The following is a 23667-nucleotide window of genomic DNA, read 5'->3' as shown; positions in this document are numbered from 1 at the left end:
AAATACATAAAATATATAGAATATATTTTAATTATTTATCTGTACATCGATTAGATCTCCATTTTCAATATCATAATTAGAAATAGATAGGTTCGGTTTAAGATGTTCACCTTCGAATTCTAGTGTTATATGAGTATTGGTATCAATATTTTTAGATGCTTTAAAAATGTCAATAAGTTTAGATATTGTTGTGTTAGAATCAACTGATAATTTTAAGTTTTCGTTGTTTTTATTTCTTAATACTAATTCAATTGGTGATTCATCAATAATAATATATGGAGTTGATTCCGGTGTTTTTTCTGTAAGATCAAAAAAATTATAAGTTCTATTGTTTATCTTTTTTTTTTCTTTTATTTCATTTATAAGATGTTCATATGCCGCTTTAGACATAATTTCTATTTTAACATTAAGAATATTTAAGGAATAGATAACATTTACCTATTTCAATTCTAGAGTCATATTTTAACATACCAATTCCTTTGGGTGTAGCAGATTCGAATACTCTTTTTTTTCTAAATACTAGTACTATTTGATTATAGTAAGATTTGGAAAGCTTTTTATGAGAACAGAATGCATTTTTTATAGTTTTAAATGCCTGGTTTTCTGAAATTTTGAATAATATTGGCTCTTCCCATGTTTCTGGAAAAAAGTTGGGTGCATCTGTTTTCGTATTTCGTTTTCCGACTATTGTTATCTCGAAAATAGTCAATGTATTACAGCCTTTTGAGGATTCTATTACTTTTAGTTTATAGTATTGATTTTTTTTCTCTTGTTTATACTTTGTTGATTATATGTTTCAATATTTGTATTATTGTAGAGATATAAATCGTTTTCTTTTTCTAAGGGACAGTTTATTTTTTTAATGAGCCTTTGGTTTACTTTTGTTTTTTGCGTTAAACGCCTACTTTGTTTTTAACAAATATTTGTAATAAGTAGATCTATACATATATATACGGCGTCCTTCTTGAATAACTTGCTTAGGTAAACGAGGAGGTGGTGTAAGACTATTATCTCGTTTTAAAGAGAATGAAGATTCAGATGAGGGAGTTAAATGAGTTTTGTTAGCTGCTTTTTTTTTTGTGTTTTTATAGGTTGTTTTTGTTGAAATATCTGTTAAAACTTTTTTTGTTGATTTGTTATTTTTTGCATGTGATAGAACTTTTGATGAAACCAATATATTTTCAGAAGATTCTGATGTACTTTCCTGCGAAGAAGACTGATTTTGATCTGAAGAAAGTATTTCTGATGATATCAATGTTAAATCAAAACTATTTTAAAATTATGTTTAAGATTTAAAAAATAAAAGAATATACTAACCCATCTTTTTTTGTATCTGAAGTAAAAAAATATATGTTAGAAGTGTATATATTATTTTAAAGGTTATTTTACTGTATTTACTTTCTTTATTTGCAAAAGAAAGAGCGTGTTTAAATGATAAATTTCGGTTAAAAAAGAGCGTTTCTTGGTCGTATTGCATAATTATATTTGCATATTTATTTGTATAAAGATTTTTTTTTTGTTTTTATATGTTTTTATGTTTTTTTGATTTTTAGATATTGAAATGCATTGTGTTAAATGTTTTTATGAAAAATATAGTAATAAATAAATATTGTTTTGGTATTTTTTAAAAAAATTTAGAAAAAATATAGCAACTATATATATTAGTGGAATTTTTTTTTATTTATAGTCGGTAGAATATATTATATTAGTAGAAATATTTTTTATAGAAAAGTATTTAGGCACGCTTTTAGATTAATGAATTGAATTATGTTTTTAGGAAGGGAAATATATAAAATTTAAATAAAAAGATTAATAAGTTTTTTATGCTAATGTGTTATTTATTTTTACTTTTTATATGTATTTTATAAAATAAATTTTAGTTGTTTAAGGTGAATTTCTATAATAGAAATAAGGATAAAATATAATACATTTGTTCAATTAATATAAGAAAAGATTATATATTATTGAATTTTATTTCTTTTTTATGATTATTTATATTAATTTTTTGGACAAAATAAAAAAAATAATGGGAAAAGTTCTTTTAAAAAGATATTTGTATTTGAGTTATTTTTTAATGTTTAAAAAATATTTTTGTATATTTTTTTAGTATTAGATAGCCAGAAGATAATTGATTTTTTAAATATAAAAATTAAAAAAGTATTAACATAAAATTTGTGATAATATTAGATTATTTTAAAAATATAATGTAAATTATATTTCTTAGGGATTTATTGTATATTTTAATTTTTTTTATTTTTTTAGATTTCTGATTGTTAGAAATAATATGGTATTGGATTTTTTATTTTTATATAGAAAAGTTTTAAATAGTTTTTTTGTTAAAAATTCAAAATTAATGGAATTATAAATAACTTATAATATTTATTTTATAATTTTTGAGTATGTTTATTTTTTTCTAAAACTAAAATGTAATTATATAACTTAATTGTTTCCTTTAAAAATATTCTAGGTTATTATTTATTTCAAAATAAGATATTTTTTTACAAATTAAAAATATTCGATATTTTTATAGTATATGGTTTAGTCATATACATATATATATATATAATAATTTATTTATAATTTATTATGTTTGTGGCTAATTTTCTTTTTTGATTTTATTTTTGATAAAAATAAGAAAAATATTAGAATTTATCAACAATGTATATATAAACTTGTGATAATGTTTGTTTATGGATAAATAAGATTGAGAAAAATATTTTGAATATTATGTTATATTAATTGGTTTTTGTGTTTTGAACTTTTTAGAGTTCAAAAATTTGTATTTATTTTTGGATGTTTGATTTTTGAATGAAAATATTTTTATTATAAAAATGAGATTTAATTATAAAATTTGGTTAAAATTATATTTTTTGGTTATATATTTTTGAAATGTTTATTTATGAATTTATAATAGTATAAGACTTAAATAAATGTTGGTTAATAAATTGTTTTAACATTCTGATTAAAGATATATATATATGTTTAAATTTATTATTAATATTATTACTTATTTTCTCATGATATTTTATTAATTATGGTTAATAGTAATTTGTATTTTAGTTTTGTATAATAATAGAATTGTTAATATTTTTTTAAAAAAAAGATATATTTTGTATTTAAAAAGGTAAATTTTAGAAAAAAAATGTATATTATATCTATATTTTTGAAATTGAATTTTTTAAAAACAATTTAATGATAATATGTATTTATTGTTTTTTATAAAATATTTTTATTTGATTTTAACTTCAAATTAAAAGAAAGCAATTAAAGAATAATGTGTAGCTATTAAAATAAAAAATATTTTTTTTATAATATAAAAACAAATGAGATTACTTGTAATATTATTCAATTGGTTTTATATGTATTTGTTTCATCCTTGGTTTTTAAATTATCAAATAGAAAAATAAAAATAGGAAAATATATGAACATTAGAAAATTGAAGATAGATCTAGGCAATAAAATGATATTAATTGCAAAAAAAATTAAAAAAATCTTTTAAAGCTTATAAAGTTTCTTTGTTGTTTAATGAGAAATAATTTGTTAAAATTCAAATGTAGTTTAAAATATATTAACAAAAATATAAGATATATATTTATTATTTTTATCTCTTTATAATACAAAGTGATTTATAAATTTCCATAATTATCCAATACATATTTATTTTGTTTTTTATTGTATATATTTTCAAAGGAAATCCATCGTCAGCGTGTATAAAGTGAATATTAAAAACATTTTTAATAATATTGATTTTGAGTTTTAAAACATCTTATTTTTATTAAAAAAAGCATTTTAGGAGCTTATATTTCTTAAAAATAGATAACAATATCATTATGGATGATGTAATCTCTCAATTTTGCTCTGTTACTTGTGCAAGTTTGGAAGAAGCAAAATGTTATTTAGATTTGTCATCTATGAATCTTGAACAAGCAATTATTTTGTATTTTGAATTGAAAAATGCAGAGGAAAAGTTAGAAGTGCCTATGAAATCGGATGATTTTGAAGATAATGCTATACACGGTCGGATTAGAAAAAATACAGAAAAGTCTTTATTTCAGTCTCAGAATGATTTGAAAAGTAGTGATATTAATGGTTCTATTTCAGAGGCTCGGAATTATTTCGAAGGATCGAATATGTCTGAATCTATATTGAAATATACACAATTTTATTCAAATAGTAAGTTTCTTTTTGTTAAAAAAGTTATTAACTTTTTTCTTTTTAGAAGCAAAAAAAAGCGTTTTTGATCAATCTTTTTCGTCTCTTTGGGAAGATACCGATTCTTTTGGTATGTTTTGTAATTTTTTTTATCTATTTACAAAAAAATAAGCAACACCTGAAGAGCGTTCAAAGAAAAGTCGACTAGCATATCTCTTTAGGCCTCCATTTGATATTATGAAAAATATAGACTTAGAGACTGCTCAAGAACAAGCCAAAGATGATATGTTGTGGGTAATGGTAAATTTGCAAGATAATACGGATTTTTCATGTCAAAAACTAAATAGAGATTTATGGAAAGATCAAAGGGTAAAAGATATTGTTCTTGGAAATTTTATTTTTTTACAAGTATTATTTTTTTTTTTTTTAACTTTATTTAAAATGTTATAGTATACCGCGGTTTCACCAGATGGTATATTGTACCAACAGTTTTATCCTATAAAAGAATATCCTCACATTGCTATTATTGATCCAAGAACCGGTGAGAGGGTGAAAGTGTTGAGTAATTCTGCAATGGAACCAGATAGTTTTCTTATGGAATGTAAGTTTTAGGCAATTTTTTGTTTATTTTAGTTTTTAATAATACATAGTACATGATTTTCTTGAAAAATATTCTTTAGATTCGAATTTTAAGAATCCTGTTATTCAAAAATCTACAATAAGAAGGGTATAGAATATTTATTAATAGTATTATTTTTAATTATAAATTAGATAGAAGATATGACAGAGGTTGAGCAAGTTGATGCTGCATTAATTGAATCAATAAAAGAAAGAAAAAGTAATAGTGATAAAAAGATTTCTTGTGGAAAAGAAGTTATTTTAATTCCAGATGATGATATAGATATTAATTATGATGGTTATCTTCTTTATTTTATTATTTTGAATCTAATTTTGCAAGATACTCAAAGTTCACCATCTTTGTTCAAAAACATTCCTGCAATAGCCCCTCCTGAACCAGTTATAGCATCTTTTGCTACTACTTATATTCAGTTTCGATTCCCAGATGGATCAAAAAAAGTTCGATTATTTAATTTATCAGATAAGATTTCTCGGTTATTTGAATATATTAAGTCAGAATTACCATTAAATACTAGAAAGTTTGAACTTATGTTTAATCGAGTAAAACTCATTAATGAGCTTAATCAAACTCTTAATGATTTAAAACTCAAAAATGTCAATATTACTGTTGAATTTGCATAATTTTTGCAATTTATTATAAATTTATTATTTAAATGTTTGAACCAGGTTTAACGACGAATTTATAAGGGATAATGTAAATAAAATAATATACAAAGCGTGTATATTAAATATCATAAGCTTGATGAATATTTTTGGATGTTTTTTTTTTCTAAAAAATGTAATTATTTAATAGATTTAAAGTTATTTTCAATATTTTATAATTTGTTTTATATTTAAAAATTAATTTTTTTAAAAAAATAAACATTAAAATTTAAGGTTTTCCAAAAATATTTAAGACGATAATTTAGAGTATAAGGCTTTTGCTTTTATAATATATTTATTTATATATTTAAAACTCATAATACATTACAAGTCACAATTTAAATTAAAACATATACAATTATTGGATTAAATAACCTAAATCAGAATCTTATAAACTCATTGAGCAGCCCAACTTTATACTAAATGCAAATTGTTTTAATGTTTATTGAAAAAAACGTCTTAAAAGATCAATATCACCAATGGCAGTAAGAATGTCCATTTTTGGCACTATTAGCTTGATTTTTTTATTCATTATATCGTTTGCTTTTGAAGAAATAATTGTGTTAGTAATATTAACAGTCATAGATGCTTCAAGAGTCCCAACGACGTCTGAAAACTCTACAGAACTTAAAGGATGAAGAAGTTTATCTCGACGGCATAAATACATATAAGTATCAAATAACTATTATAAATATTAAAAGATTAAATTTAAAATAACTGGAGATACTTTTCCAATTAATATATGATTCGGATTCTCTTTCTCACATACAGATAATGCACATAGAATAGCTTTTTGTTGAAGAGTAAAATTTTTAAGCCGTGTAATTATAGAACCACCATGTATTAAACTTGAAACGCGAAGTATATGTTCAGTAGTTATTTTTGGCAAATTTTCCAGATTTTCTTCACTAAAAGCTGGATATTTATTTGTATCAGGAGACATCAATTTATTTGGAGAAACTTCAGACAACGGCTTTTTACTGTCAATATATAGTTCCGCTTCCAAAAGCTCAATTGCCTTTCTAATTAAATCAAATGCTTTCCGAATGTCTCCGCTAGAAGATGAAATTTTTCTTGAACATAACTCTAATGCTGTTGGATGAATGAGGGGTATAAAATCTTCAGATGTATTTTCAGAAAGCAAACGTAAACGACTTTTGACTATATCTGAAATTTCTTGCGGAGTATATGGCTTAAATACAAAAACTTCAGGTACAGCTAATTTTAGTTAGTTAAAATTCTGTGTTTACATTTAACTACCATTTTTTGCCTTAAGTCTTGGTAAAAAGCGATCTGTTAAATCCAGTGTATTTGAAATTCCAATGATAATTAATTGTGAATCTTTTATAATAGACCATTCAAATAGTTGATACAAAATTTCTTGATCCTTTACAACTAAAGAATCGATTTCATCCAATAATAAAAGACTATATAATTAACATATTTTTTTTTCATTTGAAAAACTTACTACATATTATTTTTGAAAATAAGTTTTTTTAATTGTTCAAATGCTTTTTTTTCTGAAATCTCTACTTTTTTAAATAATTTTCTATACACTTCTGAATAAATATTTTTCGGATCCTGTGCTATGCAGTTAATGCTTGCTGATGTAATATTTTTCCCAGTAAATTGTTGTTCCACAATATCTGTAATAATCACAGTTTTACCCGTACCAGGAGGGCCACAAACATAAAGACTTCCTCCTTGTTTTTGTTTCATATGACATTCGATAAACTTTGTAATAAATGTTCTTTCTGAAGATCGTCCTGTAAGTGGAACTGGTATTGTTCCTCGAGAAAAAAGTGCTTTTCCTTTGGAATAAGGTGTCTGTGTTATAGGAGTAGATGTTCTTTTTGAAACAGGTGTCCTATAAGCTGTCTTTAAATGACATGGTGTTAAAGGACATTTAATTTTCTGCATATAAATAAGACCTTGATTTATGAACAGTGGTTTTTATTGCAATGATCACGAAAAATACCTGTTTGAGAATTTATTTTTCTATAACGTGTGGGTGTTTTTGGAGAAAGCACTGTTAATTCGTCTTCTGAATCTAGATCATTTTGGTTAAACGTATATCCTTGGTTATTTTTTACACGTTTTGCTTGTATATTCATGAATACTTGATCATTAGTTATTTTACTGTAGATTCTTAAAAAAAAAAACATACCGTTTTCTGAGCTGTTTATTCGCATACGTTTCTTTAAGTCTAGACTCATTTGATCATATATTTCAATCTAATCAACAATTAAATATTTTATCAAATGTTAAGAAAAGCTACCCCGCCATCGCGTACGTACGCGCTTATTCGTGTCGTGCACGTGCCTGAAACGTGATTCTATATATTTGTTGATTGTATTATATTGTTTTTTCCTTTTTAATAAAAAAAATAGACACCAAATTTTATTTAAGTTAACTCTTTTTCATTTTGTATATCAATAAAATAAATTCTTTGTATATTTTTTTTGATATAAATATTTATTGTGTTTTAATGATGTTTTAAAAAAAACTGAAATTTTTCCTATTAAGTATTTAGTATTTAAAGGAGGAATGTATTATCTTTTACTAAATAATATAAACTCTTGTTTTTTTTTTTTTAATTTACGATGTTGATTGAGGGCTTGATGTAATTTCAAGAAGCATTTTTTCGAGTTGAGAAAGATGGGCTAAAGCCTTGTAAATATAGGACATTAAATCATGTAAGATTTTATCACATGTACCTTGTTTTTGTGCTCTTTTTTCTTCCACATATAAATGCCACCATAAAAAATGAAGTCCAAAATATGTAATTGATGCTATAAGAAAAACCCGCCCAAAAGGCCGGCCATACATTTTCCAAAACATTATCTAAGATTTATATCAGATTTTTAAATGCCCAAATTTTTAAATTCAATATACATGTGGTGATATTTTCATCGTTAGGTCCGGCTTATCTTTTAAAGACACTGTATTATTCTGTTTGGATGCAAAGAAACGTTGATGAATTCTTGCTTGCTTCTTAAATATGCCGAAACTTCTAAATTTATAACTTAAATACATTTGAAAACGTATTTTCTTTTTTTGTTGAAAATCGAACGACAATTTCAAAAACTCGGAGATAAATTTGACAAAAAAATGGTGAGATTAATGCATTTAAATGAATTTATATAACTTCTTTCAGCCCCAGACACCAAAACAGCGCCATGCAAATGAGATGTATGCAATGAGAGAGGCTGCTAAGCGTGGAAAATCAAAAATAGAGAAGCCAGTGTCTGAAAAAAAAAAATTAGGAATATCAATTTATTGGGCGTGTAAGCACTTGACTCTGTGTTTTTGTATATATGCCCACTAATGTGTGTTAACAGATCTGTTAATTTTTCTTGCTGTTGGAGGTGCAATGTTAGAAACGTTATATATGTTACTGTTAAGATAGAAGTTTTGGAAAGATGGTGAAAAGGCCATGTATGTTTCTTTTTGTAGTGTTAATTTAAAATGCATGTATATATGCACTTGTTTTTGTTTCTTATGTTTGTTTTGTCTTTTATTATATGGTGAACGATGGTTAAAAATTATTTAAAATTGTTAGTATCACTGTTGTTTATGAGGAAAAAACAAAAAATATAATTTGTGTACTATGTTTTATTGTTTTCTACTTTGACTATGCAAATATTTATAAATCATTAAGGAATGTATAGAAATGTTTTAATAAAATTTAAATAGTATTGCCAAAAAATATAATATATAAATCCTATATGGTTTTTTATTTTTTTATAATTTTTAAGGATGTTTTAGAATAATAAAAAATCATTTTTTATTTTAAATGACATCTGTGTATTCTATATTTAATAGTGAATAAATATTTTTTTTGTTTATATTTTTGAAATATTTTTGAATTCTAAACAAAAAATAACTTGCAATTGTATTATTTTATATTGATCATTAAAATAATTTAATATTTCTAGTACAATAGAATAGTTTAAACTGCTTTTAGCGCTACATTAATTTGTATTTAAATGTTTTGAATTCATTAAAAACAAATTAATTAAATACACTGTTTCTCAAAATATATACTTTATAATATATAATTCATATAATTCTCTTAACAGATTTTTGGTTTTATAAGTATTATTTAATGTTTTTACTTTTTTTTATAAACTAAGCATTGTTTTCTGTTTTAATCTTCAGAGTGTATAGTATTCTTTATTTTAATTTTAAAAGTTACATGTATTCATATTAACATTATATTTTAAGCTATCAATAAAAAGTAAAAAGTTTTCTTTAAATAGTTACATTTTTATTTAAAAATTTTAGAACATTACCTGTATAAATTAATCAATATTAATAATTAGAATATTAACGTTAATAATGTATTAGTGTTTTTTAAAAAAAAATGTTAAATAGTATAATTTTTAAAATTATGGTTTTTTTATCTTTTAATTTTTTTTAATTTTCATAAATATTTAGTAGATAAGAAAATCCTTTAAAAAATGTTTTAATATTCAGTTATATTTCGTTATGTTGCAATATACATACTAATATACTAATTTTAGTATTATTTTTTTTTAAAAAAAATTTTAAATCATTTTTTTTGAAATTATCTTTTTTTTTTGAAATTAGTTACTATATTGATGCGTTGTTTATCCTATAAATAATTACTTTTTTATTGATATGAAGTATTTTCACAAAAGTTTATACACTTCATTTGAAAAGGTGAAATATGCGAATTATAGAAATTTAATTCTGTGTAACTTTTTTTATATCCTTTTGTAATTATTTGACTTATAAAATATAGTTTTGAAGATAATACTCTAAAGACGTTATTAGTATATCTTAGGAATAAATAAAGAAAACAAATATATTATATATATATATATATACTATTGTTATTGTATAGACTTTTTGGACTGTATTTTCTATAAATTTTTATTTATATTACTTCATTATAAAAATGTCAATATGTCTTTATAAAGTAATTTTAATATTTTTGTAAAAACTCTCGTAATGGTTCAGCGCTCTTAAAAATAAATAAGGTTTTTAATATAAAAAAAGGCACATACACGTATAAAATTTTTTAATTGAGAATCTAATGCTTCGAGTTCTTCTTTATGGATTTTGTTTTGAGAAATTAATTCAGCTTTTTGTTTAAGAAGATCACGCCGAACCTTTTCAAGACGTTCTCTTTCTTGCTTTTCATAAGAAAGTCGAGCAAGCATAAGTGTATGAGGATCCATTGCACTATTGAGATCTGGATGAAGTGTAAGAAAGTCTTTTTCAGGAATTAAAGAAAGCGAATCCAAAGATGTACTAAAAACTTTTAAGTACAAATGTAATACTCCTTAAAATGTGTTTTACGGAAAAGCTTCACATGCTTTAATTGCAGCTAGAAGATGTTGTTGTTCATAATAAAGATTTTGAAGTTGAAAGTATTGTTGGTCAATAATTTGCCGTTGGCGTAGAGTTTCTTGTTTTGCTGAACGAGCTTCAAGATATGCTACTCTATTTGCTGCACGAAGTCGCCTCATTAATACCATTAAGTATCTTTTTGCCATAGGATCAACAGAAGAAGAATTTAGGAGTTGATAACATTGTTGCCGAGCTTCTTGTACAATAGCTAAACATGTTTCAAAGCTTTTCCAAGACATGTTATCTTCTGAAGAATATTTGTTTGTTTGCAATAATGATTCTGTTTTTTCCATTGTTTAAGATTCGTTTTATGTTTAAAATCAAAATAAAAATGAGAAAAAAATCTTTAAAGAAATAAGAATTTGTAAAAAATATGATTTAATACTTTATTTTAGTAGTTTTTTTTTTAAAAAAGTTCAATTTTAAATTTTAAACTGAAAGTTTAAGTGTTAAATTTCTAAAGTAATTTATTGAACGCTTAATAAATATCAAAGTTTCCCGTAAAAACTGTTTCAGGACAATTAAGAAATTAGTGGATAAATCTTGTTTAATAAATATAAATGGTTATTTAAATATATTAATTGTTTTTAAAAAATTAAAAAAATATATTTTTAAAAATGGCTAAAAAGCTTTTAGAAATGTTGGAAATTGATTAGAAATAGTTTGAAATATATATTTGAAAAGAAAAAGATAAAATAATAGAAAAAAATAAGATATAAATGTTTTAGGATTATAATTATTGACTTTTTTTGTTTTTATTTTTACATTTTTAATTTTATTATATTTAATTTGTTGGAGTTGAGAAATCTATATCTATTTGAATGTTTTTGTTTTTATATGGATAATTAATTTCTCTAAAAACAATATATTTGAAATATTTTTGAAATTGTATTTAATATTTTTATATATGAATATTATATATATATTTTTAATGATTACTTTAATTGTCTTTTGTATTTTTGTATTGTTTTATTTTAAACAGTTTATTAGATATTTAAAGGGTTTTTAATTTATATTTTTATAGTGACAGTTGACTATTATAAAGTTTTATAGAGAATAATTGATAATTAAAAGTTTAATATAATATATTAATGAATGTATTATTAAATATTCTAAGTTATTAAGATGATATATTTAAATATTATATTATTTTAATAATTCAAAGTTATATAATAAAATTGTATTTAAGTATTTTGCAGTTTTCTAAGTTAAGAATGTATTGTAGTTTTAATTTATATTATTAATGATTTTTGAATAACTCGGAATTTTTTGATCTAATAAATATTTTTTTATATTCTTAAATTATATTATAAAAAATATTATTATGTGTATATTTCTATTAATTACAAATATGATTAGAAAACTTAGCATAAAAAATATTTAAAGACAAGTTATAGTTATTAGAGTTTTTTTATAATATTTTATTTCGAAGATTCATATTTTTTTCAATCTTAGAATAGTTAAGCAATTTAAAATTTCTTAACTTATAAGTATTTGACATATTGATTTATTCTAAGTAAATTTCATATTTTTTTAACATAATATATAATGAGCAAAAAAAAACATGTTATAAATAATTTATTTTATAATTCTTAGAATTATATTTTTTAGAGTTTATTTTTTATTTTATAAATATTAGAAAGAGATTTTAGGTATATTTAAATATATTTTTCAGAATATTTATTTTTTGCTTAAAAGTCTAAGGAATGCTGATAATATTTTACTTTTTTAAAATTAAAAATGTTATTTCTGAAATAGAAATAATCAACACATAAATACAAAATAAGCAATAATTAACATAAATTATTTATGAATTAAAATAATGCATGATTTGGGTTACATATAAAGGTTATAAACGTATATAGTTCATGAATTTCTATATATAAGGTAATAAGTAATATATAATATTATGGAAAAAAAGCACAGAGGTTAAAAATTAATTGTCTTATTTATAATTATTTTAGAATTAATTATATAGTCTCATTTCTATATCTTAAACAATAGGAAGATTAGGTGGCAAACTAATCAATAATCAGACAGCTGTTCTCTATTAAAAGGCAGTTACCTTTGCTTCAGCTTTTCTGCTTTTTCATGATCGTTTACTACAAGTGTATAAACATATCTGCTGCATCTGACTTTAAATTTAACTTGAGCTCTCGTTTTAACAATACGGGTTGCTTGCTAATGTTAAAAAAAAGCTTAAAAAAAAAAAAAAGCATACACTTTGCATCCTTTCTTCTTGCAATTTCAAGAAAAAGCTTAATATCTTGAATTTGCTTTGGCTATAAAGACAAGTTACTAGTTTTTCTTTTTTTAGATGTTTTTACCATTTTTTTAAAATTAACTGCAGGTATCGAATTGATCGATGACCGTTTTTTGACTGACCTTATCCGTCATTGATATCTTCTATTCACAAAAAAAAAGAATTGTTGTAGGCGCTTTAAGCGCCGTATTTGGGAGGCCTGTTTTCAGGTAGCCCAATTGGTCTATTGCAAATGTATTATAAGGCTTTTTTTCATGAGAAATACAATTAAATAACGATTAATAGATGACTACGACTATGGAGCCTGATATGGCGATGTTGAAACGGAGTTTAACCTGTGAGATATGTGCAGAGTTGTTTGCTTCACCGTTTATGCTTTTTTGTGGACATGTTTTTTGTTATGGTGTCTGTTATCATTTTTTATGTGCAGAAAACTATGATTGATAGTGAATATAGTGTATTCTTGATTGGCTGCTTCATAAACGTACATGTCCTACTTGTAGGCAGTCTATCTGTCAGCGTCCAGCTCTTGCCTATTTTGTATGGAATGTTAGATGTTTTTTTATTGCTAAAGGTTTCTAAAGGTTCAAGAGATGGTAGAAGTATTTGTTCGTCGAATGGAGGCTCAGGATCCTGATGGAGAGGGGTATGCTGCAAGAATACACCAGCAAGAACAGCGTCAGAGAATGGAAAATAACAAAGAAAGTCTTTTTTATGATCTTTTTTCAGAAACATCTGGGTTTGCAGGTGTTTTACGTGATCGTGAAGATGGTGTTATGCGGTGCATACAATGTTATTGGGAGGTTTTTTAACGAATAAATTTATCATTATTTTTCTTAGTGTATAGATAGAAGGACCTGCATGTACACATTGTGGGTTTCAGTTTTCAGATGAAAATTTTGGTTCTCTTGATGATTTTTCGGATAGACATGCGGTTTTAGAGTCTCACGGTATATGATATATTTTTCTTACATACTTCCTGGTTTCTGATATTTTTTAGGCCATCCTGATTCTTTAGATCATGATAGTATTTCTTCTGAACAAGATGATTATGATTATGATGATCCTTTTATTGACGATAGGCCAACTGACGAGATTGAGCGTTATATGTCCGCTAGTGGGAATAGTTGTTCAAAAAATGCATCACAACAGACTTTTTCAGCATCTTATTCTGATATACTAGGCGATGATGAATTTGATGGGACGGATCAAGATTCTTTTGTTCAGGAACAAAAACAACGTTTAAAAAGAAATAGAAGGCGTCTAAACAGTACTGCATTGCGTATGCAGCGGTTTAAAGATTTGCCTATTTCGATTCAATCTGATGAAAGTATAAATACTCAAGGAAATATTTCAACTTTATTTGACTCTGGGCCGGTTCTAATTTCTTCATCTTCTGTAGAAAAAGATAGTAAACGACATGTTATACATCTTCTTTCAAATTCTTCTCGAAAATTTCAGGGATCAGGTCCAGTAAATTCAGATGATAATGTAAGTTCGGATTTAAGTGATAATCATGTGATAATGCCCCTACAAATTGATCAGCCAGTTAAGAAATCATCTAATAAGTTGAGGAAACATCGTAGAATGATTAATATCCCATCGAGTAATGGTAATTCGGATCACAGTGAGTAAAATCAAATATATGATTGGTTTTATGTTTAATGATTAATTTTTATTTTAAAAAAGTATTTCATAGAAAAAACGTATCCTATTTCATTTTTAATAATTTTTAATAATATATTAATTATGTTTCATCTTATAATATTCGTTTGTATAAAATTATCTTATGGTTTTTCGATTTAATTTTTAATTTTAAGAGTTTAAAATTTTATTTAAAATAATAAAATTTTATTTAGTTTTTTATTAGAAGCAATGAAAAATATTGATTTGTCTATAAAATATAATAAACAATCTTCATGTTTTTTGAATGAACAAAATAATGTTAATCATACTTTAAAACCAATATTAACAGGAACAAGTGTTCTTGGGCTTAAATTTAAAGATGGAGTGATGTTAGCTGCTGATAATCTTGGTAAGTGGATACTATTATACATGTATACGTGTTTGACTGCTTTTTAGCGAGTTATGGTTCTTTGGCAAGGTTTGATGATCTTGAAAGGCTTTTTTTTGTTGGAACGACTGTAGTTGGTGTTTCAGGAGAAATATCTGATTTTCAGTATTTGAAACGTCTTTTGGAGTCGTTTATGTGTGTACTTTTTTTTATGGATATTATTTTTTAATTAAATATTAGGATTAAAGAAAAAAATTATGAAGATGGTCATATTCTTTGTGCATCACATATTTATGAATATTTAAGTCAAGTTTTTTATGGAAGAAGAACAAAAATGGATCCTCTTTTGAACAGTTGTGTTATTGGTGGTTTGGATCCTGAAGGAGTTTCTGTATGTATACCTGGAACAACTTGCGGACAGCCCGGTATATTTTTGGGATATGCTGATTTTCTTGGCGTAACTTATTCTGCACCGTGTGTTGCGACAGGATATGGTGCATATATGGCTATTCCATTGCTTAGAAAAGCTACGGAAGATGGACGAGATGCCCTGCTTTCTCAAGAAGACGCTCGTAAAGTAATTGATGATTGCATGAGGGTTCTTTACTGTAGGGATGCACGTTCATTAAATAAGGTATTTTTATATATGTTAGTTTTTTATATTCTTATAATTTTCAGTTTTCTGTGGCAACAATTACTAGAAAAGGAGTTACATTCGATACAAATCAAACAGTTGATACTCGATGGAATTTTGCTGAAAAAATTCAGGGATATGGTGCTTAAAAGAATTTTATTATTCAATATATATATATATATATATACATATGTTTTTTATACTTTTTATATAATTATGTGTCTAATAAAGTATTTTGCATTTTTCTCTATTTCTATTGGATTATTGAGCTCTTTATAAGCTCTTTATATATAATAAACAGGTAGAAACTATTATGCAGAATTTACTTAAATACTTGTTATTTTGTTCAGAGGAGTAAGTATTGAAGATAAATATATGAATAGATTGGTTTTTGATTTTTTTTTTGATTTTTTTTTTTTAAAAATACAAAGTATAAAACAAATAAACAGGATTTTATTGTAGAGCGGGAAGTGGATATCCGTTATAGTTCTCCAGATTTCCATTTTTTTTTTTTTATTCCAAGTTCTATTGCTGCATATCCCCAATCTTCACCTGAATTTTTTTTTTAGAAAAATAGATAAACTAACTTAATTACCGTGATTTCTTGATGATTCGTTAGACACTCCTGCACGTATAAGTGCTTGTTCTTTATTAAGAACTGTTAAAACACCAAAAACAATAGGAACGCCTGTATCGAGTTGAACCTTCATAAGTCCATGAGAAACGCTATCCGAAATATATTCAAAATGCATTGTTTCACCCTTGATAAGTACTCCTATTGCAATTACTGAGTCAAATTCTTTTTTTATTGGTACTGATGGTTCTATATTAATTTGTTCTGATGATGTAGATGATGTTTTTAAATTTTTGTCCATTTCTAATGACTTCGAGATCTTATATTCCTGTATTCTTGATGCTTCAATTATTCTTGTTGATTTTATTTAGTTTATTTTTTAGTAAAATAATGAAAAATACTTATAAATAGAAAAAGGTAATTCCCAGCTTCCTAATTAAAAATATAATATTGTTTATACAAAAATAAATGTTTAACCTTGTACAGACTCAATGTATATATTTTCTGGTTTTACTCCATAATGGATTAGTGTTTTTTTTGCACCATCTACTAAAGGTTGAACAGCAAATAGGTTCCAACGAGCATGAACAATAGCAATTCTTAGTGAAGAACCCTAAGTTAAATATCAAAAATAATTCAACAAAAACTATTTACATTTGTTTTTTACTTCTATTTCATTTTTAAGAAACACGGGTCCTTTCATGATTTGTTTTTTAGAAACTATTAATATGAAATAAATAAATAATATATATATTATTAAATAAAAAAAGGTACATAGGATGATACGAAATTGGCTATAGAAGTATTAATAAATAAAAATATTATTCTATTTTGAAAGCTTTAGCCATTTTGGTATTTTCTTGGAGTTGGATTTATGTTGAGATGGAGAAGGCTGAAATGTTGAAAGTGTTGATAGAATGTCTTCTTCTTTGTCCTCTTTATCTTCTTGATATTCAATTACTGTAGATATATCTTTTTGCATGTCTAAATATACATTTTTAAGAATGTTGTGTGCTATATTTTATTAGTATAAATAGAGAATATAGTCAAGTATACTTTTGACATATGGCTGTGCAGTCTTTTCCCATTTGAAAATAACAGTAGTCTTGATTGAAAAATTAGGGTCAGAGGCTAACGTTACTTTCATGTTTAATAGATATTTGGGAGGAGGTGTAATATCTATATTCCCATAAGTTATAAAATATTATTTTTGGATAAAACTACATAAACAAAATGGCTCTTCTGAATAATGCATAAGATGCTTTATGAAATCATATAAAGCTTGAACTTGGAATGTTAGTGTTGGTATTTTTCTGAAAGACGTACCATTTTCATTTCCATGAAAAGTGCCTATAACCTGCATTCCATCTGGAAGTTTGAACTTGACTTCATACTAATATTTTTAGTAAATCATACATTGTATAATATAATATGATTTACTTTTTTAAGGATATTTTCTTGTTCTAATTTTTTCTGAACATTTAGCAGTTGATTTCGGTATCCCTTAGCTTTAGCAGAAAGCATATTTTGATAAGATATTGCAGTTTCATGTGTTATTTCGTAATCTTCTTCATTTGTATTGACTAAATATTTTAATAGAGTAAAATATACATTTCAAAAAAAACCTTTAGAAATATAAAGACTTGAAGAGATTGGCGCTGATAAAATTAGCATTTTACGTTCAGAAATTAGTTGGTTATTTGTCTGCTCAAATGGGATATTTTTTGATGTTTGAGGCTGTATTTCGAGTGATTCTTTGTATTTTATTTGTTCTGTATGCTTTTCAAATATAGGTAACTTCTCTAGGATTTTTTTATTCTCTTCAACTATTTCTTCTTTTTTTGGTAATAATTTTATCATTTGATCAAAGTATATTTGCGTCTTTACAAATTTGACTTGAATTACTACATTTCCTTCAATAATACCTTGGGAAGACAAGGTTATGTTTTTTAAGACATTTGGCTCACTAAACTATTTTTTTTAATATTTTTAGTAGTACATAAAATATTTAACCTCTTTATTTATAACACGAACAACTGGAGTTTCATAATAGCGATCTAGTCGGTTATCAGACATGACTTCAAACGAACGCTTTGTTATATTGATTGGTGGATTTTCCATTTCTTCAAATTGGCAAAGAATATCCCAAAGAGTGGTTTGAGAAGAAAAAGATGATGTTAGTCGTTTAGCCAAATTAGTTATTTGAAGAGCAACTTTAATGTCATCTGAATACATATTATATACACATTCAGATTTATAAAGTCACTTATACTTTTTCCGCATTCTCGTTTTATTAACATTAATTTAGCACCTGCCGGAAGTCGAGCAAGTCGAATTGGTAAAGATAGATCAAGAACAGAGGAACCATATCTTTTGAAAATAGTGATCTTAGGACAAGAAAAAGACTTATAGAATGTTTTTACTTTAAAGTATACTCTTGTGGATCTAATTGTCCTGCTTTTTTACAGCCTTCAAGAAGAAGGTCATTAATAAGCTGTGTGGGATTTGTTTTAATTGTATATCTTCGTGCATTTGATAAAATAACAACATGGCTCGACATAATTTTGTCTTATTTATATTTTTATAAATAAAAATATCTTAAAAAATTATATTTAAAATTATTTGATTATAGAAGTCGGTAGTTATGCTGATTTAAAGGTTAAGTACCGAGATATCGACGACAAATAAAAAAATTGATTGAATTTTAAAATAAGATAAAAAAGTTTCTGAATTAACTTTTAAGGAAATTAAAAAACTTATTTTTGTTCTAAAATGGTATATATTTTTTTCTGAAAAACAAATATCTAAATTTTAAAAATATAGGATATTTTAGAATATAATGGTGGAACATGTGTTGCTATGTTGGGAAAAGATTGTGTTGCAATTGCGTCAGATTTGCGTTTAGGAAAGGGGGGTTTAATGGTTACAAATGATTTTAGCAAAATTATTCCAGTTACTGAAAAAATTTATATGGGTTTATCGGGTTTGGCAACAGATATAGTTACATTGTAAGATTACTTGCGAAACGAATACATATTTATCAGCATTATAGATCTAGATTGATACGATATAATGTAAATTTATATAAATTACAAGAAGAACGTGTTATTGAGCCGAAAACATTAGCTAATTTGCTTTCGACTGTGTTATATAAAAAAAGGTGTTATTACTGTTTGTGATATGTTTTTCAGCTAACATACAAGATTTGCGACTTATTTTGTTATGCCTATTCTTGCAGGTCTCGATAGCAAAACAGGAAGGCCGTTTATATGTGGACTTGATAATATTGGGTGTCTTGATATAGCAAAGGATTTTGTTATATCTGGTACGGCTTCAGAGCAATTATATGGTATATGTGAATGTCTCTGGGAACCCGGTTTGGTAAAAACACTTGCGTTTTGTGAAAATTTTAATATAGTTAAAGGAACCAGATGATTTGTTTGAAACTATTTCTCAGGCATTATTGAATGCTCAAGATCGTGATGCTTTATCAGGTTTGTATTTATAGGGCATTTTTACTAATACTGAATTTGTTTTAGGCATGGGATGTGTTGTCTATGTTATAACCAAAGATAAAGTAATAAAGAGTTATTTGAAGGGTAGGCAAGATTAATTATTTTTTATATGTATACTAGAATAATACATTTTTAATAAACTAGTTGTTTTTATATAAATTATGTTAAATATATTGATTTTCGAATAACAACTTTATTGTAGTTAACTTGAATTTTATTCTAAAACTATGCATGTTTTAAGCCTTTTTACTTGAGGAATGCTGTATATATAATCTTTCTGAGAACTTGAGGAATTCGTCAATAAATCTAGAATATTAGTTTTGAATTTTAATTTAGATTTGTATTACATTATAGGTAAACTAATAAAAATTACTGTTTGCCATTCTGTCCAATTTAAAGGTACTATTGAGAATATTTTTTGCAAATATGGTACGTAAAGAATAATGAAATGTAAAAATAAAGATAAGAGTATAGCATATATAAGTTTCATGTTAGTCCATAGGGGAAGAGATAATAAGCTTTCCGTTTGTGACAAAGCATTTGCTGCATTCATCATTTCAATAACAACAAGTCTGTAAATAATTTAGTAGTTTTTTTTTTTGGATTTTAAATATATTTTACATTGATAGAGACATTGTGGAAGCCTTATATGATGTGTAATTATTGAACCAGTCACAAGGGTTGACGTCGGAACAGTGATGAAAATGTGACTTAAAAGTTAAAAATAAATATTATAAAAACATTTTTTACCAATTGATGAAAAGCAATTTTTGGTCCTTTAGAATAATATATAAACCACCAAGCATAACCAAATATTGTTGCAATCCCAATATATATACCAATTATACAGTATCTAATAAACAACCACATGTTCACTATGAGTTCGTTTTTATCTTTAGGAGGCATTTTCATTATATTGTGAGATATAGGATTAAATGAGAGTGCAGTAGCAGGTAACCCGTCTATTTTTTATTAGAAATATTTGGTATTTTTATGTTTTAGTAATACCTGTAACCAAGTTGACCCAGAGTAATTGTACTGGTTTAAGTACTTCTGGAATACCCAGTAAAACTGTTAGAAAAACTGACATAACTTCTCCAATATTTGATGAGATCAGATATCGAATAAACTGTTGTGTATTATTGTAAATTGCTCTTCCTTCTTCAATAGCTTGTTCAATGGTTGAGAAATTATCATCTGTTAAAATCATATCAGCAGTAAGTTTAGCAACATCTGTTCCAGAGCCCATAGCAATACCAATATCCGCTTTTTTTAGTGCAGGTGCATCATTTACACCATCACCTGTCATAGCTACAGTTTCCCCAGTTTGTTGAAGTAATTTTACTAACTGTACTTTATGATTTGGTTCAGTACGTGAAAAAAGCTTAGCATGTTTAATAACTTCTAATTGTTTATTTAGAGGAAAATTGTTAAATTCTTGACCAGTATAACTTTTTCCATCTAAATTTTCATCTTTTTTAAAAATTCCAATTTGTTTACAAACAGTTTCTGCTGTTTTTTTATTATCACCTGTTATACATATAACTCGTATGCCAGCTGCTTGACATTTTGCTATTGAATCTGCTACTTTAGGTCTTGGGGGGTCCAGCATTGCAACTAATCCAATGAATGTCATGTTTTGCTAGATTTTGTTAGATTGGTAGTAAAAGGAAAAAATACTTCATATTCTATGTAATTATCTGTTGGATTTGCTTGGAATGGCGATATTTTAAGATCTTTTGAATTTACATGAGCAAATGCCATAATTCTTAATCCTTTTAAACCATATTCTATTATCTTTTTGTTAATTTTAGATAAAATTTTTGTTGTTAATAATATTTTTTGCCCAGATTTTCCAATTATAGTATAGTTGCAACGCTCTAATATTGCTTCAGGTGCGCCTTTAACAAGAAGACGATATGATTCTATACTTCCTACAACAACAGACATGCTTTTACGATCTCTTGAAAATTCAAAAGTTTTAAGACGCGGTAATAAATTATTGTAGTAGACATTACATGAATTAGCATTATCATTATAAGGCAAATTATGCTTATGTTTTAAATTTTGACTATCAGTTCCTAATTTTTCAACTAAACTTTTTAAAGCTGCTTCTGTTGGTTCTCCAATTCTAGTATAAGTGTTTAAATTCGAATCAAATATTATTTTTGCGTCATTACAGACTGAACATATTTCTGCAAGATATTTAATACCTTTATAAATAGATGCTGGTGATTTTATAATGCTTCCATCATTTAAATAAACGTTTCCAAACGGATTAAAATTAACTCCTTCAATATTAAACTCTAAAAGTGATTCATCCTGTTCTAAAATGACAATCTTACATACACACATCATATTTGTAGTCAGGGTTCCTGTTTTGTCTGAGCAAATAACACTTGTACTTCCTAATGTCTCAACACTTGAAAGATTACGGACTATAGCATTTTTTTCTGCCATTTTTCGAGTTCCTATAGCAAGGCAAATAGTAATAACAACAGACAACCCTTCTGGAACCGCAGCAACTGCTAATGCTACTGAAATTTTAAAATAATAAATAGCACCTTTTAAAAATCCCTGATGCAAAGGATCATTAAAATTTTTAATATTAATAATCCAAATTAAAACACAAATTATAGAAATCATCTATAAATTATGTATTAAAAATAAAATGAAATATTATATACCTTAGCAAGCATATCCCCAAATTTATTCAATTTATATTTTAGTGGAGTTAATTCAGATATTTGAGAGGTTATACTTTGATGGATACTACCGATTGCTGTTGAATGCCCTGTCAGGACAACAATAGCACGTCCATGGCCTGTAGTTACTGTTGTTCCCTTTAAAAAATTAAAATTAATAAATTTTAAAAGATAATTATACGCCAAAAAGCATATTGGTTTGATCTTGTTTAGTAGGGTTATAGACAAGAATTTCATCTGTATATTTTTCTACGCTTTCAGATTCGCCTGTAAGAATAGATTGTTCAACACGAAAATGGTTGCTTTTAATTCTGAGTAAACGACAATCAGCGGGAATCCTATCCCCAACAGAAATATCTATAATATCCCCTGGGACAAGGTCTTTTGCATGAATACGATATGATTTTCCATTTCGAATGACTTTTGCTTCATGTGGTGAATATTCTTGTAAAGCCTAGAATAATATAGTTAAATTATAATATATAAAATTAAAGTAATAGATGATACAGTAATTGCTTTTTCTGCATTTGTTTCTTGAGAGATACCAACAATTGCATTTAAAACAAGAATAGTAAGAATAACTAATGGATCTATAAAGTCTGTATGATTTTTATCGTCCCCTAAAAGTGCCAAAATAAAAGATATGAATGCAGATATAAGTAAGATAATTACAAGCTTGTCTTTGAATTGCTCTAAAATTAAGGTCCACAATTGTTTGTTAGGACTTCTTTCTAATTCTATAGAAATATTTTAGTTATTGTTTTTAAAATAATTATTAAACCATTTTTTCCATATTTTTGACGTGCAAGAAAAACTTCTTTTGAGGACAGTCCTTGAGATTCATTAACTCCAAAATGCATCAAAACATCTTCCACTTTAAAATTATACGCATACTCCATGATTAATTTTGATTATTTGAATTGATTTTATTTTATTTTTTGAAATATTTTTTTTTGCAAATATTAATTGATTTAATACAATTTGAATTTCATGAGCTATATTTCCTATTAAATATGAATATACCTTTTATGATAGAAATAATAGACTTATATGTTTCGTTTTGTGAATTTTTACGTTTTTTTTGAAGATAAAATATAGAAATGAAAAAATGTCGGATGAATAATTATTAAATAGTTAATTTCTTTAAAAG

The 23667-nt window shown here is 25.3% G+C and overlaps 13 protein-coding genes across 13 annotated transcripts; 5 read left to right on the top strand and 8 right to left on the bottom strand.

Annotated features, from left to right (window-relative positions):
- Positions 1-27: 27 nt before the first annotated feature.
- T551_00831 (uncharacterized protein) lies at positions 28-1477 on the bottom strand (the record flags this gene model as incomplete). Its single annotated transcript, XM_018373095.1, has 6 exons — positions 28-395; positions 439-732; positions 780-901; positions 945-1268; positions 1318-1333; positions 1390-1477. The coding sequence occupies 6 exons, from the start codon at positions 1475-1477 to the stop codon at positions 28-30; spliced, it is 1212 nt and encodes a 403-aa protein (XP_018230841.1).
- Positions 1478-3830: 2353 nt separating this feature from the next.
- T551_00830 (uncharacterized protein) lies at positions 3831-5412 on the top strand (the record flags this gene model as incomplete). The annotated part of the gene is made up of 6 exons (XM_018373094.1): positions 3831-4173; positions 4220-4282; positions 4325-4560; positions 4603-4753; positions 4803-4879; positions 4924-5412. The coding sequence occupies 6 exons, from the start codon at positions 3831-3833 to the stop codon at positions 5410-5412; spliced, it is 1359 nt and encodes a 452-aa protein (XP_018230840.1).
- Positions 5413-5875: 463 nt separating this feature from the next.
- On the bottom strand, positions 5876-7649 carry T551_00829 (AAA family ATPase CDC6; the record flags this gene model as incomplete). The annotated part of the gene is made up of 6 exons (XM_018373093.1): positions 5876-6115; positions 6152-6651; positions 6694-6860; positions 6902-7364; positions 7412-7552; positions 7601-7649. 6 exons carry the CDS (start codon positions 7647-7649, stop codon positions 5876-5878), a joined length of 1560 nt encoding a protein of 519 aa, XP_018230839.1.
- A 382-nt stretch (positions 7650-8031) lies between these two features.
- On the bottom strand, positions 8032-8469 carry T551_00828 (uncharacterized protein; the record flags this gene model as incomplete). Its single annotated transcript, XM_018373092.1, has 3 exons — positions 8032-8096; positions 8151-8277; positions 8329-8469. The coding sequence occupies 3 exons, from the start codon at positions 8467-8469 to the stop codon at positions 8032-8034; spliced, it is 333 nt and encodes a 110-aa protein (XP_018230838.1).
- A 97-nt stretch (positions 8470-8566) lies between these two features.
- T551_00827 (uncharacterized protein) lies at positions 8567-8842 on the top strand (the record flags this gene model as incomplete). Its single annotated transcript, XM_018373091.1, has 2 exons — positions 8567-8720; positions 8775-8842. 2 exons carry the CDS (start codon positions 8567-8569, stop codon positions 8840-8842), a joined length of 222 nt encoding a protein of 73 aa, XP_018230837.1.
- A 1474-nt stretch (positions 8843-10316) lies between these two features.
- Positions 10317-11159, bottom strand: T551_00826 (uncharacterized protein). Its single transcript, XM_018373090.1, has 3 exons — positions 10762-11159; positions 10467-10713; positions 10317-10423 (listed from the first exon to the last, which is right to left on the bottom strand). Exons 1-3 carry the CDS (start codon positions 11103-11105, stop codon positions 10385-10387), a joined length of 630 nt encoding a protein of 209 aa, XP_018230836.1. The 5' UTR covers positions 11106-11159; the 3' UTR covers positions 10317-10384.
- A 1646-nt stretch (positions 11160-12805) lies between these two features.
- Positions 12806-13209, bottom strand: T551_00825 (uncharacterized protein; the record flags this gene model as incomplete). Its single annotated transcript, XM_018373089.1, has 4 exons — positions 12806-12833; positions 12878-12989; positions 13034-13094; positions 13198-13209. The coding sequence occupies 4 exons, from the start codon at positions 13207-13209 to the stop codon at positions 12806-12808; spliced, it is 213 nt and encodes a 70-aa protein (XP_018230835.1).
- A 151-nt stretch (positions 13210-13360) lies between these two features.
- Positions 13361-14710, top strand: T551_00824 (ubiquitin-protein ligase PSH1; the record flags this gene model as incomplete). The annotated part of the gene is made up of 5 exons (XM_018373088.1): positions 13361-13480; positions 13532-13615; positions 13660-13878; positions 13923-14025; positions 14076-14710. The coding sequence occupies 5 exons, from the start codon at positions 13361-13363 to the stop codon at positions 14708-14710; spliced, it is 1161 nt and encodes a 386-aa protein (XP_018230834.1).
- Positions 14711-14950: 240 nt separating this feature from the next.
- On the top strand, positions 14951-15872 carry T551_00823 (proteasome core particle subunit beta 7; the record flags this gene model as incomplete). Its single annotated transcript, XM_018373087.1, has 4 exons — positions 14951-15110; positions 15158-15284; positions 15330-15723; positions 15768-15872. The coding sequence occupies 4 exons, from the start codon at positions 14951-14953 to the stop codon at positions 15870-15872; spliced, it is 786 nt and encodes a 261-aa protein (XP_018230833.1).
- A 332-nt stretch (positions 15873-16204) lies between these two features.
- Positions 16205-17000, bottom strand: T551_00822 (6,7-dimethyl-8-ribityllumazine synthase; the record flags this gene model as incomplete). Its single annotated transcript, XM_018373086.1, has 5 exons — positions 16205-16275; positions 16319-16650; positions 16699-16729; positions 16775-16910; positions 16965-17000. 5 exons carry the CDS (start codon positions 16998-17000, stop codon positions 16205-16207), a joined length of 606 nt encoding a protein of 201 aa, XP_018230832.1.
- A 123-nt stretch (positions 17001-17123) lies between these two features.
- T551_00821 (uncharacterized protein) lies at positions 17124-18857 on the bottom strand (the record flags this gene model as incomplete). Its single annotated transcript, XM_018373085.1, has 8 exons — positions 17124-17311; positions 17354-17476; positions 17522-17690; positions 17738-17880; positions 17923-18268; positions 18311-18522; positions 18570-18667; positions 18721-18857. The coding sequence occupies 8 exons, from the start codon at positions 18855-18857 to the stop codon at positions 17124-17126; spliced, it is 1416 nt and encodes a 471-aa protein (XP_018230831.1).
- Positions 18858-19069: 212 nt separating this feature from the next.
- Positions 19070-19910, top strand: T551_00820 (proteasome core particle subunit beta 3; the record flags this gene model as incomplete). Its single annotated transcript, XM_018373084.1, has 6 exons — positions 19070-19072; positions 19121-19305; positions 19350-19457; positions 19501-19678; positions 19722-19791; positions 19837-19910. 6 exons carry the CDS (start codon positions 19070-19072, stop codon positions 19908-19910), a joined length of 618 nt encoding a protein of 205 aa, XP_018230830.1.
- A 138-nt stretch (positions 19911-20048) lies between these two features.
- Positions 20049-23416, bottom strand: T551_00819 (calcium-translocating P-type ATPase, SERCA-type; the record flags this gene model as incomplete). The annotated part of the gene is made up of 10 exons (XM_018373083.1): positions 20049-20118; positions 20160-20384; positions 20434-20522; positions 20563-20774; positions 20821-21454; positions 21493-22458; positions 22500-22655; positions 22699-22971; positions 23025-23254; positions 23299-23416. 10 exons carry the CDS (start codon positions 23414-23416, stop codon positions 20049-20051), a joined length of 2973 nt encoding a protein of 990 aa, XP_018230829.1.
- Between the last annotated feature and the right edge of the window lie 251 nt (positions 23417-23667).

Source organism: Pneumocystis jirovecii (genome assembly GCF_001477535.1).
Source record: "Pneumocystis jirovecii RU7 chromosome Unknown supercont1.3, whole genome shotgun sequence".
NCBI lineage: Eukaryota > Fungi > Ascomycota > Pneumocystomycetes > Pneumocystales > Pneumocystaceae > Pneumocystis > Pneumocystis jirovecii.
Note: the sequence above shows the minus strand (reverse complement) of the source record. Positions and strands in the feature narration are given on the sequence as shown.